The sequence below is a fragment of the Trichoplusia ni genome, chromosome 8 (assembly GCF_003590095.1).
Source record: "Trichoplusia ni isolate ovarian cell line Hi5 chromosome 8, tn1, whole genome shotgun sequence".
NCBI lineage: Eukaryota > Metazoa > Arthropoda > Insecta > Lepidoptera > Noctuidae > Trichoplusia > Trichoplusia ni.
In genome coordinates this window covers 2178919-2193985 of record NC_039485.1, presented here as the reverse complement: position 1 = coordinate 2193985, position 15067 = coordinate 2178919, and the positions used below count along the sequence as shown (strand labels likewise).

The window sequence follows — 15067 nt, the reverse complement described above, 5'->3', positions numbered from 1 at the left end:
AACACATTCTATTTGATACATGGTATCTATTTCAACCCCGAGACCTCGAGGAAATATGTTATTTTGGTTTGTGCAAAATACTGTACAGTTAAATACTTCGAAACTATAATATTTGTCACAGTAATGATTGCCATTGAAATCATCGTTAATTTGAAGTGATTATTGGGTTCGTTTTTAATATTAAAAATAATAGTTTTCATATATTTTATTAAGGCTTATATTATGTGCGTCTTTTTAAGAACTGTATTCAACTTCATAACTAACCTCAAGTGAGAGAGTCTATTAGCAACCGACGCCTTATGTCTATGCATCCATGTTCGATTTAACGATCCAACGCATAGTACTTTCATATGTAAATTAGTGTGGATTCAACTGTGATGAATCACCTTCATAGTATACTCATATCACAAAAAAGAATATTTTCGAAATTATTGCTTTGATGTTTATTACTATCGTGAAATTTACCCTAAAGAGTTCAATAAAATCTTATTCTTACGTATTCCTCGCGGCTTTTTTATAAAGCTAGTCATTTTTCATTCCCGGCGTCTAGATCACCGAAATTTTTCAGCTAATGGATTTTTATTTGCTAAATATATATTTGTGTAAAACGGGCTGACTTGCTCCCATTAACTGAAGGTGAAATCTATAGAACGGTGCGGCCGGCAACAAGTACTGACATTAAAGCGCTTTCAGACGGCATTTTCTGTCGACGTTGATTACTGCTACCATAAGCCTCTGCAGTCAATTGTATGTAGTGTGCTGACGACACCGCCGTCTGTGAGCGCCTTAACGTTTCAACTTCTACTAACAACATCTTGTTAGCACCTATTGAGGATTCTTACGTCATATTGTCGATCGTACCGGGCTTTAACCGAACGTGATCTAATGAGTTCTTTACACCGCCAATCCAAATGGAAATCTTTGCATACTTAAATCGATTTTAATGAGCCGTGCTCAGTGCGCAAAAAAGGCATGATCTCTCACGAATCGTATTGATATTAGAAATCATTACGCGAGCGTGACTATAAACTATCTCAGTAACGTTTACAGTTATTTTCACTCAGATTTGTGTTTGATGTTTTTTTTCTAATTTTACCTTCTTTCCTTATACTTTGCAATGTATAAGATAGATATCAATGCGAGCATATAAATCACCGACTAAACTGCCAGGCTGCTATGAGTGCGAATTCCTTGCGGGACGTCGTGACATGCCTTACTAGTCGACCGACTTCCGTCGCCTCGCCTTTTCCTTTCTGCTTTTATATTTTTACTACACGCACTAGTAAGTTTACTTTACAATATACATACATGACATCTTTGATATGCCCACGCTTCGGCGCTAAAACCATAACGTACGGCGCACAATGGTCGTAGCTATCAGGAATATTGTAACCACACGCAGTTAGTGTCACCTTCTCCCATTGTTTGTGCTTCGTTCACGTACTATTTCATCATCGTCGTCGATTTATTTGAAATGAAGACACGCGTCCACATGTTCGACAACATTACCATTTATTATTGTGTTGGTGTGGAGCTTTCGTTTCGCCCGTAGTTCCTTAAACAACGAGCGATTATCGATGCGTGTATTGTTTCGCGATATTTGGCATGTGCGCCGCGTCTCGCGCACTCGCATCGGGCATACAATGGACGTATTTGAAGCACGTGCTGCGGCCGTATTGATCGTCGCCGAGTGTCGCCAGGTGACTTTGACTTTGCGTCGATTAGCATGAGCGCGAGCGCACCGCGCGATCGTTATCAATTTGTCCGGACTACGGCTCCGCGGCCGATCTCCACGCATTGTCTTGTCCTTCCAGCTGTCGTGTGCCCGTCAGTGCCGCTTTGTCTTATAACCTCCACTCCCGGTTCTTTGTCCGTTGATTGACTGAGACCGGCTCGATTAAATCTAGATAATTGCATCGCCAAGGTCTTCCACGAAGTTGACATTTAGACGAGCGGCCCTCATCGTCCTGCGCAGCGCGCCTTTTGATTCGCGTAATGAGACGGGTGCGAGCGCGCAGCGTCCGCATAAATCTGAGATAATGGTGTGGAGCGTGAGAGAGCACAGTCGTGCCACCTTAGTTTACGTAATAAGTGGATACGTTAAAATGAATCCATCTGTTAGCTAGCAAAACGTTTATGATACCCAATTTCCTCATACCTTTAGTTTACGTAACTACTTTCCTCCTATCTCGTTTGATTCGTTCTAATATACACACGTTACGCTTGCATAAAGCACTTTAAATTACACGATATATATTTTGTAATTCTAATTAGTGCCAGCAACAAGTCCGCAAAAACATGAACGATCAGAGCATCGCCCGCTGTGGCCGCGCCTGTGAGATATGATTAGAAAAAAAGCAAAGCCATTGTGTCGCGTGCCTACCACATGTAGAGCGTAATGCGAGTCTCATTTTAATTGGAACATTTTTTATCCGTCACGCGACTCGTCTCGACACTAGTAACAAAGTGTCGCAGCCACCTAATTGGCGGTGATGCTCACCTAACATGGTGTCGCCAGATTAACGATGCGAGGCAAGCGCTGAAAGAAATACAACTAATTCAGAAATGTCGACTCGTTTGCATTTTTATGTAGACAAGGTGCCGCTATGGTAAACTTAGGATACACTCTTCTATAATTAATTCTAACTTGCTCTAACATAAAACTAAATCGCGTAACATCAAATGAAAGACCAAGATTTGTTCAAGTCTTAAACATCTGCTCTAGCGGCAAACGTTATCATCGAAAATATCATGTTGATTGTGTGTTGCAGGTATATTCACAGTAATGTGTTACAACGTACTATGTGACAAGTACGCGACGCGACAGATGTATGGCTACTGCCCCAGCTGGGCGCTCGAGTGGGACTACAGGAAGAAAGGCATCCTCGACGAGATCAGACATTACTCCGCGGACATTATCAGCTTACAGGTTAGTAACATGAACGCGAACACGACGTAAATGTCTTGTAATTGGCTTCCTATGCATTACGCTACCGATGTTTTAGTTTATTGTCTTTGAGATAATTAGATAAACTAAGTACATGGGAACTTTGATTGGCGTAACTTAATGCTATATGAAAACTATCCTAGGATGGATTGACCAACGAAAACGACACATTGTTCTCTTCGTTACATAAAATAAATTTGTGATCCTTATGTCGCAAATGTAATTTTCCCTGTTGGCTTTCGGATGGTATTTTCTCGTAAGATACGAAGCATAGATTGTGCAATAACAACTTGCACAATTCACACTATAAGGTACGCCATATGGCGGGCTTGTCCAGTGCAAATAAGGAATTTGCAACTAACCCTGATGTTACATTAATCCATATAACTTTTATATATATTCAATCAGATGTTTATTTACACTGTCTAGGTGTTACTTTTTACGGTTTAGATACTTAGCGGGAAATAGCTCTTTATATAAAAAAAATGGCACACAGGTTAAAGAAACCCCTTCTTTTTGTTAATAATGACCAATGGGGTGGATTTAGTGAGGTAAATCCTACTTTCTCGAGTATACACCCATAATACCGAACGCCTTTTAAAAGGTTTCTTTCCCTAAAAAACGTAAAGCTTACTTAAGTTCCTTCTTTTTTGTTGTTTAGGAAGTGGAAACAGACCAGTTCTACAACTTCTTCCTGCCGGAGTTAAAGCAGGACGGGTACGATGGCATCTTCTCGCCCAAGTCTCGCGCCAAGACGATGTCCGAATCAGAACGAAAGTACGTCGACGGGTGCGCCATCTTCTTCAGATCTGCTAAGTATGCACATTGTATTAATCTTTTCATACAATTTAAGTTCATCTTCAAATCACTGATAAATAATGAGACGAGGGTAGCGCCTACTTTAATGTCGCTCATCCAGTTTCAACAACAACAAATCTTAATATCAATCAATTGTACTGAACTAAACCGAACTAGCAATTTAAACGATGACCTCACAATCGAATGAAAAAAATAAATGTTACCTTATATGCACCGGGATTTATGAACACGATAGTGACGATGTTAATACGCCCCCAACATGTCGTTTTACATACGCATAGATTGAAGTCAACACACTCTTTACTGCCAAGATAAAAAATAACAAACCTTACGACTTCATTTCATGGTTTAGAAAATGTTTTAATAAAATTTTATATATTTTGTACAGACTGACATGACGACTTGTTAAGATCTTGATGTCATAATTGTATTGCAGGTTCGCATTAGTTAAAGAACACCTCATAGAGTTCAACCAACTGGCCATGGCTAATAGTGAGGGATCAGATAATATGTTAAATCGTGTCATGCCGAAGGACAATATAGGGTTGGCGGCCCTTATCAAGACTAAAGAGGCGGCATGGGAAAACGGTGAGTACATAATTGTAGCATGCACTTGAATAAATTACGACGTGGGGGCTCTCGAGTGTGCGCCACGCAAATAAACCTACAATTTTCCAGTTAGGCTTTCACGAGCATGCCGCTTGAAGAATAAACACATATTAACCACAATTTATTTATAGCGAACGATAAACTTTTTATTTATTGTATTATCATTTAACATTTTGGGCTAACTTTATCTCTTTTATGGTGTATTAAGATCGTATCGACATTAATTTCACATAAAAGGTGCATTGTATTACTTGAAGCTATAAACACATTCGTTGTTATCGCTACATTAAACTTTATCACTCAAGTACCGTATGTACATAAAACAAAATAAAATTAGCCGACCTATGGAACAGCCGACTCACTTTTGTCCAACCATCATGTCCCAAGCCGCACGTTTTCTACCCAAAAAATATTGCCTGCGTTTTATACGAGAAAAAACATAATTTTATAGCTTAATTTTCATTTATGAAAAAATCCTTGTTGATTCACCGACCGTCGCGAATTTCTGAAAGTACAATATAAAAAGCGTGTCGGTTTTTACTGTCATTCGGTCTCGTAATTATCAGGCGTCTATTAACCTAAAAACTACAATCGATTTCTTTACTTTCTCTGCAAGTAAAAACATGCAGTGTTTAATAAGAATAGAATAGCGAGTCTTGTTTGTACAAGATTATCGACGAAATATAGGTCAGATAAGGAAGGCACAGGCGATAAGCCCTGTAACTTGGTTTAACGCTATGCAATAAAGTATCGGTGCAAAAAATACACAGATATACTCTTTCAGAATATCTCGCTAAGATTTCAGACAGCAGAATTTTTTATCTCTTTCTTAAGATAACTAAGAAAAGAAATGCCTTTCCCAGACGATGATAAAAATACATAAGTTTGTATATTCGATGCTTGCTTACCCTCCTGCGTGGATTAAATTTCACACAAAACAAATGTTTGTTCGGTTTTAGGTGTTTGCTAATTTGTTCATGGGAGTGTTGCCACAAGTTGAAATCCTTAAAAAATATATAAAATTGACATTATTAAATTATTAAAAATAAATTAATTTTATTAAAAATAATTATGATTTTTAATAAAATTAATTTATTTTTGAAACTGGTTAAGGTCAGTATAATGACACTGCAAAAGCAGGATGCCGACATATCGCTTGCCGGTTTATCTACCTCTTGCTTGTAAATATTACAAGTTTGCCTTACTCCACAAATCACTTATTCGCGGGAGGTAAACACATGAGACTTTTTACTCTTATTGCTCGTACAGCATTGAAGTAAGATATTAGCTATTAACTAAAGTGCGTTCTAAAGTGCATGATTATCGACGCCACGTCACCGCACCTGACGCCGGCAGCGTTCCTTAGATATCGCTTCATAACAGAGGACAGAAATGAATTGAATCTACAGCCTACACGAGACAAGATTACCTATCATCTACCGGCAATAGCTGGTGGCGATGTACAACCACTTACTATAGGCATATTCAAGTAAACACCGATTATATCGCATTACGTCCTTGAAAATATTTATTTTATATTCGATGGGCAAGTTACGTAAGACCATAATCATACTTCAGTATGATGTAAAAAAAACCATTGAGCTGAAAATTAACACCAATGTCTGTCCGAATCTTCATTTAACCCTTCACCGTCTCGTTTGAGGAAAAATGTTGTAATTCCGTTTCAAAAAAAAAAACGCTTTTCGTCTCAAGTACTTAATATTCGTTCATAATTCCAGGATTACCAACAGACTCATCAATGCTTGGTCAGCCGATCCTTGTATGTACCGCACACATCCACTGGGACCCTGAGTTCTGCGATGTGAAGCTCATTCAAACGATGATGTTGAGTAATGAACTGCGGTCGATACTCGACGACTCGGCGCGGACGTTACGGCTGGCGGGACAGAGGGATAACGTGCAGCTGCTGCTGTGCGGGGACTTCAACTCTTTGCCTGATAGTGGTGAGTGACGTAGATCGTGAAAACTGATCGGGTTTGGCATTAAGTTCCGTCAGTAAGATCAAGGCAAGGGAGCGGATATAAAATTGGGCGTTTATCAGTTAGAAACTTTTGCTTTCCAGAGATATAACTACTTTCAGATGCAGTGGTCGCGTTTCGGCAAAATTTGACATAGCATAGTTTTAAATGTTTTGGTTTGTCTTATTTGTCTATTAATGCAAAACAATTAACACCAATTAGTCCAAAAAGGTCGACATTTGTATCATATATGCTATTGGATTTTAAGTAGAAAACGATAAATAATTTTAATCGCTAAAGAATAGTTTTGAAACCAATTCACGATTCACGATTAAAGCTGCGACAGTTTCATACGTAATAGTGATGCAACGGAGCTCGAATGATTGATCAGTTTTATTGCAGCACTCCATCAACCAGTTTGTTTGAGTCTGTCATTTACGAGTGCACGAGGGCATCGATAAGCCCGATATGGGGTTTACGATGCTCTCTGAGCCTAAGTTTATAGTCGATTACGAGATTGGACAATATATGACCAGTTTTATTCGATTTGTAAACCTATTAATTAATTGATGAATTTTATGGCACAACCTTGACGTAAAAGGCAGATTATCTTTGCTTTTACGGAAGGTTTAGTAGTAAAAACTTTTGTCTTTTTATGCCAGTAACATAGTGAACATGGTTCTATTTTTTTTTTTAAACTATCAAAACTATAGTTTTGGAAGAACAATGTTTTGGTATATTAATATTGGACGGTAAAAGTGAGAAAAGTGGTTTGTTACGACTATTTTTGGTGAGATAAATGTTAAACCTCAATTCCATTAAGATTTTTAGCTCATCAGATCTAATTCGATAATAATCGATATTGTAGTCCAAAAGACATGTCGTTTGTCGAGTCTGCATTTCGGGGCACTTGCTCGAAATTATATGTAACTTAAACTAAAGTGAGAGAAGAAGAACTTGCCAACTGCTGCCTTATGCGACGTAACGCGTTACGTTATGTAGCTATTTACTGTCCCATGAGAAGTAACACTTCTAAAGTTGTGGTAACATTTTTCTTGGACTCGAAAATACAAAAAAGTACCCATAGATTGGATTATGGATATTCATTGCCATTATGGCTATGCCCCCTGATTTGTTTCGACTTTTTTCTTGGTGTAGCCGAAACCGCGATATTATTTATCCTATCAGGATGAAATATTTCTCAATACATGTTGTTGTTACCCAGGCGTGGTAGAGTTCCTATCGGCGGGGCGCGTGTCGGCGGAGCACCGCGACTTCAAGGAGCTCGGCTACGCGGCCTCGCTGCGCCGCATGCCCGGCTCCGAGCACGAGTTCACGCACAACTTCAAGCTTGCCTCCGCCTACAGCGAAGACATCATGCCCTACACTAATTACACGTAAGTACCACTCTCCCACTTACCCTCGGCCTGAAGACCATTGATATTTTCGTAAGTGCTAACGCTGATGAAGTTGTTCGAATATATGTTTTTGAGCAGCTGTATGATGAAGTTTTCTACTTTATAATTAAAATGTAGTGAGTACTACTTATTGTTCATCGACAAATTAAGCAGCATCCAGCCTACCTTCTTCGTTATGTGTTGAAGTTCTCTGCTGGGAAGGAACAAGCCACGGTACAAGATTTTTTTCGTCATCAGGCTCTACTTAAAGTACGTTAATGAAAAAAATTTTTTTTCCAGGTTTGATTTTAAGGGCATAATCGACTACATATTCTATAGTAAGCAGTCAATGACACCGCTCGGACTGCTCGGGCCTCTATCCCAGGACTGGTTCCGGGAGCACAAAGTGGTCGGCTGTCCGCATCCCCACGTACCTTCAGGTGAGGAACTTATTCAAATCATAATTCGATCAATGAGTTTGATTGTCCTTTTTTTAATGGACCTTCATTTTTGTTACCTTTTTGGATATCTACATTTCGTTTTATCCAAGAGTCTTGTGTCTTTAATTATTCTACTATGAATTAATCGTCATAACAGTGTGTGTGTCTGCTTATATTAATGAAATCGAGGTTAGTTCGAATCTACATGGGTTGCCACTCACGAAATGTGCTGTTTTCTGATTATATGATGATTTTGTTGGTAGCTACATTTATTATTTTAAGCTATGCACTGCAGACTACCTGCACAAATGTTATTCCTTCTGAATGGATGTCTGTAAAAGATCGCTCTTAGTGATAAGACTGCCCAGTTTGGCACCATGTAACTATATATTTATATCCAATCCTGTACTTATGTGGTGTGCAATAAAGAATATACTATCTATCTTGTTTCGGTGGTGTGGTACATGTGTGTTGTATTTGCAGACCACTTCCCGCTGCTGGTGGAGCTGGAGATGTCCCCGGCGGCGGGCGGCAGCTCCAACGGTCTGATCGGGCGCAGGTAGCACGCGCCGCGCGCCCCGCGCCCCACGCGCGCGCGCCGCGCCCCGCCCGCGCCCCCCGCGCCCCCTGCGCCCCCCGCGCCCCCGCCCCCGCGCCCCTCTGCTAGCCGCCGAGCCCGCGACACTCTACTGCGGCGTCTCTACACTACTCGCATCTACACCAGCGCTAACGCCGACACAAACATTCAAATGAGTGTCTCGTCGCTGATGACGTTTGCACACATTTGAGATTGTTCTCAACGTTAATGCTTGTGCAAATGTTAAATGTCTAGGGGTGCAGTGTCTACCTATAATTTATTTCCGACTCCGTAATTGTACGGTCGATTTTTTCGAACTACAATCTAAAGTAACAAATCGAAGTTCACTCTAAAATAATCTTTACAAATATCAGTAACTAGCTTATGAATCGTTTATGTACAAAATAACTTAGTCTTAAGTACTTACTTAAAATCATCTCATAGTATAACTCTGCGTTGTTTTTGTTATGATCGCATCGTTTGGACACGAACCGTTTCCGAACTCGACGCTACTTTAGTTGATAATTTTCAAATGTATTTTGTATACCGTTACAGATGATACCGAACGTCGTTTTCTATTCACTGGACTTTTGCATGTAGCACTATTAGAGTACTTTATACTGTCTCGAAATGTTGTTTTGCTCAATAATATTTAGATGTTGACACGGTCCTGTTAGACGGCTTGTGAAGTTAATTAGTTAATGCAAATTAGATAATATTATATGTAAATGAAAGCGCGGAAACGAAATATTTTAGAGAAATATATAATCAATTGTAATTTCATTTGTTTTTTATTTAATACCGCTGTGTTGCGTACTGTGAGGACGCCGCCGTGTATCACTATGATGTAGACCTGTAGGCAGTCCGAGCCCGCGCGGCCACACACAGTACAGACCAGCGGAGCGCGACAGCCGCAGAGTTCCGCTCTTTCATAGCGAACTGTAGTTCAACACTAGTTAACACTTCTAGGTTTCAGTGAACAGATAACGGAATATCGTAGTATTAGTATCAAGGATCATTATGTACCTAGCTGGGCGCCTTTCAAATTTGTGTCAGTGATTGTAAGTTAGTTTAGTGTGGCGAATGTCAGTGCAATTGTTAATAACGAATCTGGTTAAAATTATAATAGTTGTAATTTTAAATATTGATTCTATAAAATATGAATGAACTAAATGAGACCTACGCTTATTGTGTCAATAAAATTGTATGGGAGGAACGTAAAGATAAATATTTTTTCAGTCGATTACGGCAACAATTTTACGCTTAGTTTTTGGATGTAATATATACAGTTGAGGAATGCAATACAAACTATAGAGTCGATGTCTGCAGAGAAAAATAAAAAGATCTAGGCTATACATAGAGGGCGCCATGTTAGTTGTTTATTGTTTCCTAATTACATTTAATTTTCTGGTGTCGATGAGGTTTTTTTTTTATTTTTCGTTTAGCGACGGCTTTGCAGTCGGGTGCGAAATTTTTAATTTTGAACATGTACGCCCTCGATCCGAGTGAGGGTTTTAAACGTCCATTTACCAATAAGTGAGCTAAATTCCTCCACTGTATATTGTTTAGATAATATTATTGGGATGATTATGCAATGTTTGTGTGTTCGAGGGAGGCGTCCCTCGGGATCAGTGAGACTCCGCGCATGTGGCGGCGAACAAACCGTACATGTAGAATATACTGACATAGCTGTGTACAACATAACACCACTTTACTCAATCTAGATTGAAATAGTTTATTAGACAATTTTACTCATATCAGATATACGCGAGCGTACAAGTTATAGTGATTTTATGGACCACTCATTAATTCGTTTTATTGATAAATGTAGTTAATAGTAAACATAATAATTACAGTTGCAATAGTTTTAAATAGATTAGTTTGCGACTGACGCCCGTTAGGTGTCGCGGTCGGCTGCGGCCTTGTCTTCCTGTCTCGTTCTTAATAGTACTTATTATATTGCTCTCTCTTTTTCTCATTGTCTGTATATTCTACATCTATAGTGTTACTGTTTGGTGAGTGACGTCGTGTGTGTCGTGCCAACGTGACGAGCGCGGAGCGTACTAACGCCCAATGTACCAATCGTATTGTCAAACTTACACCATATTCTTTGTGCAATCATCAGACTCATTCTGTCTAACTTTAGACTTATATTATCTCCTATTTCTTTATTATTCGTTTATTCTGGACCTCCTGAGAGCCGTCTTCTCAAAGTTATATCATTGCAGTTGTTGAAGAGAGACAGGGCTTTACGTCGTGTACTGTGCCGTCTCTTTTCTACTACTACTACTACTATCTTACTAACAAACACTATAGTCAGTCATTTCCGGTTTGATTTAGAAGAATAGTATACTTATATCTGGGTCAGCACAGTTGAACAATACGACTACGAATGAACAATATAGCGCGAAGAGTTGGCACCACACGCGACGAGGTTGTAAGGTAGCTATCATAAATCTTTAATAATGTAATAGAATATTTGAATTATTTTTGATACTTAATTATCTATTATAAAGTTTTATAGAGAGACCATTGTTAAATCTAACACTGCCTACAAAGTGACATCACGTGTGTGCAATAAATTTATAATATCTTAAGTGATAATTCGAAGTGATAGTATAATGATGTGTAGTGTTGTTTCATAAATATATTAAACTGACACATCGGTTGTTCTGTGTTAGGACGAGTGCCGGTTGTTATGCGCTTCAATGGATGCATCGATAGGAACAATGTACACATAGTGATGTTAGATTCATTATATTTCGTTTGAATAGAGTATTTGCGTGTACACCAATACAGTCTCAACAAGAAGTTTGATGTAAAACTGAGGAAATAGTTGTAATAGTAGCAATGAGTATAAAGACATTGTAGAGTTGGTAATGTCTGCTGAGTGCCTTTCGTAGTGAGGTGCTGAGCCGTTGTCTCCACAGCAACACTAGCATCCGTGTATGTCGGTAGGAGGTCAGTCTGTAGCCCTGTCGCTGTCGCCCGTACAGCGACGAAGCATGCTTTCGGAACACGTAATTGTTCTCCATATCCAGCCGTTTTATTTGTTATTTGTCCAGTGTTACGTAAACTTCTTGGTCGTCAAGGCTGTCTCACTGATCGGTAAGTGTTATTAGTCGGATTAGGTATTAGAAGGCATTTCTATCGGTATAGTAGACTCGAAGACGTTCGGATCGGTTGTCGCGGTACAGCGGTACAGTCGCGCGGAGTCGGCGTTGAACAAAGTCGAGCGGCGCGCTCGGCGGCGGATGGTCGGTGTTAGGTTAATTGTGACATCGAATGTACCAACAAACATATTCAGCGAGACTCGTATACCCCCCCCCCCTCACCTTGTCTGTTCCCCGCCCCCCTCCCGTCCCTGTGAGTTATATTGTCGTCTGTCTGCGTATGTAAGTGGAGAGTTGTGTAGCTTAGTCTAAGTCTTGAGTTTTTTATGTTTGGTCTCCTTCGGCGGTAAGTCGCGGCCGGACGCCCCCCCTCTAGCTGTAAGTAGGTTATATATGTGACGATCGAGACCCTCCATGCATTATTTTCAATTACGTATCATTGTTACTATTCACAAAATAGTTATTTTATCGTTAGTTATTAGGGTGTTTCATTTGATTCGTCGAAACAGTTCAGTATTTACGTCTTCTTACGAGAGGTCCGATCAAAAATTGCGAAACGACGTTAGATGCATTTTATTTTTTAGTTTTAGTAAGTTTTTTAATTGATGTTCCGGAGGCGTCCGACGGCGAGCCGCTCCACGTTTAGTAATAGCGGGTATAGCATTCTGGCGTAGTACAAATGTAGTGCGAGTGTCGACACGCGGCGGCGAGTGCGTCAGCTGTGCGAGCCCGCGTTGCCTCTCGTTGTCAAGCGTTCGTTGTTTCATCGGAATAAGTAGTGATATTTACAAAAAACATATTAAAATCACGTATATTATTATAAACAAAAACTATTTGGACCACTGCATAGTTGTATCTACGCTTATTTTTGTCATCTCCATCGGAATTATTTATATCGAATAATTGATTTTGAATATTTTTATTCAGTATATTATATTATTATTACTTATGTATATCAACGACAGGTGCTGTTGTATTTAATTTTTAATGTTACTAATGTGATTGTGATAGGGATACGTCTCTCTTGTAATCTATCTCATGTATTGTGAAAAATTAAGCCAAATCATAAAAAGGGTATATTGAATTATTACTTTTAGGATAAATGGAGTTAAAATGAAGTTTTATACGAATCAAATTTTACTACTGACGCTGTATAATTTTTCTAAGTACAGTAGATTTTAAAATCATATCATGATGATCTTGTTCTAGTACTCGTGTAAATTAATGTAGATTAAGACTTGTGACGTGAGTCGTGAGAGCTGCGACCGCGCGCCGCACAAACAGGTCACTCGCGCGGGACCCGGGGAACTACTCCGCTAGTTACAATGCCCGGTGAATTCATGACAATGGGTGAATTTGACATTATTTGTATTCTCCTTAGCATTTTACCAACCCAGTACTTGACAATTCCGTAAGTGTTTCACCTCTTACTGAATTTCCATTTATTGCGTTGGAAAATGTTTAGGAGAATATGAATAGTGTAATTTAATCCTATTTCTAATCATTCATCGGACATTGTAAATAGCAGAATTGGGACCCAGGTGTGACGTATCGAGTGTTCACATTGACCGCGACGCAGTTCTCGCCTCACCTTCCAGTTTGCCTTCATCTCACGTGACTAATTCAAATGTTAAATTAATTTAAGTTGACATGAGTATTTGAAACGATCTAATGTTTTCTCTTTAAACAATCCACATATAGATTTTAAAATAGTAGTGAGTATTTTTGCATTTACCGTGTTGTCAGTAATTATACGATACAATATCTTATGAAGCATAATACTATGTACTAGGCTACGTACACTCGACCTCGGAACAATAGCAATACAATAGGGCAACAATTAACCGCTAAGATTTGGCTATACAATATGATTCTGAATTCTTGAGTTATACTTACGCGTAATACAAAATATAGGATAGTACAGTAATGAGTTGTAAGTGTGTTGCTTGCAAGTGATATTATAGTTGTGACATTCGTGTCTGTGTTTATGACGTCACATGCCTTGTGGGCCGGGCACCGTCTGCAGTACTTACACCGTCTCGCACGCTCACACGCGCTCGAAACAAATATCGGAACGTACCTATATCATATTTGTCTCGTGCGGACACGGCGGGTTGTTACCAACAATCTTATTGTTATTAATTCAAATATTTAATTAAATATATATAAATCGCTTCAACTTCAATAAATATCTAAACGCAGGATGCCTTAAAATAATATACTATAGTGATAATAGATCTAGAGATTGTTGTTTATACGTAAAGTTGATGCGATTCGTAAGTGATGCTAGTCGGGCGCCCCTACCACGTGATCAGCGTACCATCCCACACACACTAATGTCGCTGCCGAAAGTTTATAGTCTGTTACAAATGTTATACAGTATTTACATAACCAAGAGAACACAAACCACGATGCGTAAGTATCGCTTATGAATAATCTAGAGCTTTATTGCAACAAGTTTATCTTATTTGTAGAACATATATGATCTCTTTATTTTTAATAGAATTTTGATGGACATTTTTACTTAATAGTTGTAGCAGTGTGTAGCGTTGAAATAGGAATTTATATCGCACATTACATTTGTTATATTCCACTGTAAGTATATTTATTAATTTACAAAACTGATGCCATCCAAAATTGTGAAAATCACTTTGTTCGTGTCGTTGAAACCTCTCTTGTGTTTTAATCATTGTGAAATCACCAGTTTTTAATATTTCAATATCTCGCTATTGTTTGTTCCTTTTGGAATCAATTTACTTGTACATAATTGTAAGATATCTTCACGTTTGTTTAATGTAAATACTCCACTGTTCGTGTTTGTACAATTCTGTTACGCTCTTTCAACGGGAGGCTTCAACGATGCCACGCAAGTTTTGGACAGTGATTCGAATTAACCACGAGAAGCCTTCATGTTGTGTGTACATTTAATTTGTAAATATGTAATTTCGATAACAATTAATGCTAAACAACGAGCGAGCCGTCGCATATTGTCAGCCGTTTGGACTTCTGCGCACACTGAGACCCGACAGACACATAGCTACGGAACACTTTGTCAGATTATCCCCATTCACGACAGACATTCCACAGGCACCGAATTAGCTCAATATGAAAGACTGTTTGACACTTTAAAAAGAAAAATATCATGATAGCGAAAAAAATATTTTCTGAAGCACCTTAACGAGTTTA

General features: G+C 38.9%; 1 protein-coding gene across 1 annotated transcript in view; it reads left to right on the top strand.

The window, feature by feature from the left end:
* LOC113496590 (CCR4-NOT transcription complex subunit 6) overlaps positions 1-8787 on the top strand; it is a 131801-nt gene extending 123014 nt beyond the window's left edge. The window contains exons 6-12 of the mRNA XM_026875862.1: positions 2772-2929; positions 3609-3763; positions 4203-4354; positions 6115-6339; positions 7580-7751; positions 8052-8191; positions 8675-8787. Coding sequence (XP_026731663.1) covers positions 2772-2929; positions 3609-3763; positions 4203-4354; positions 6115-6339; positions 7580-7751; positions 8052-8191; positions 8675-8754 — 1082 coding nt within the window. The 3' untranslated portion in view covers positions 8755-8787. The remainder of the gene's footprint in view (positions 1-2771; positions 2930-3608; positions 3764-4202; positions 4355-6114; positions 6340-7579; positions 7752-8051; positions 8192-8674) is intronic.
* The last annotated feature ends 6280 nt before the right edge of the window (positions 8788-15067 follow it).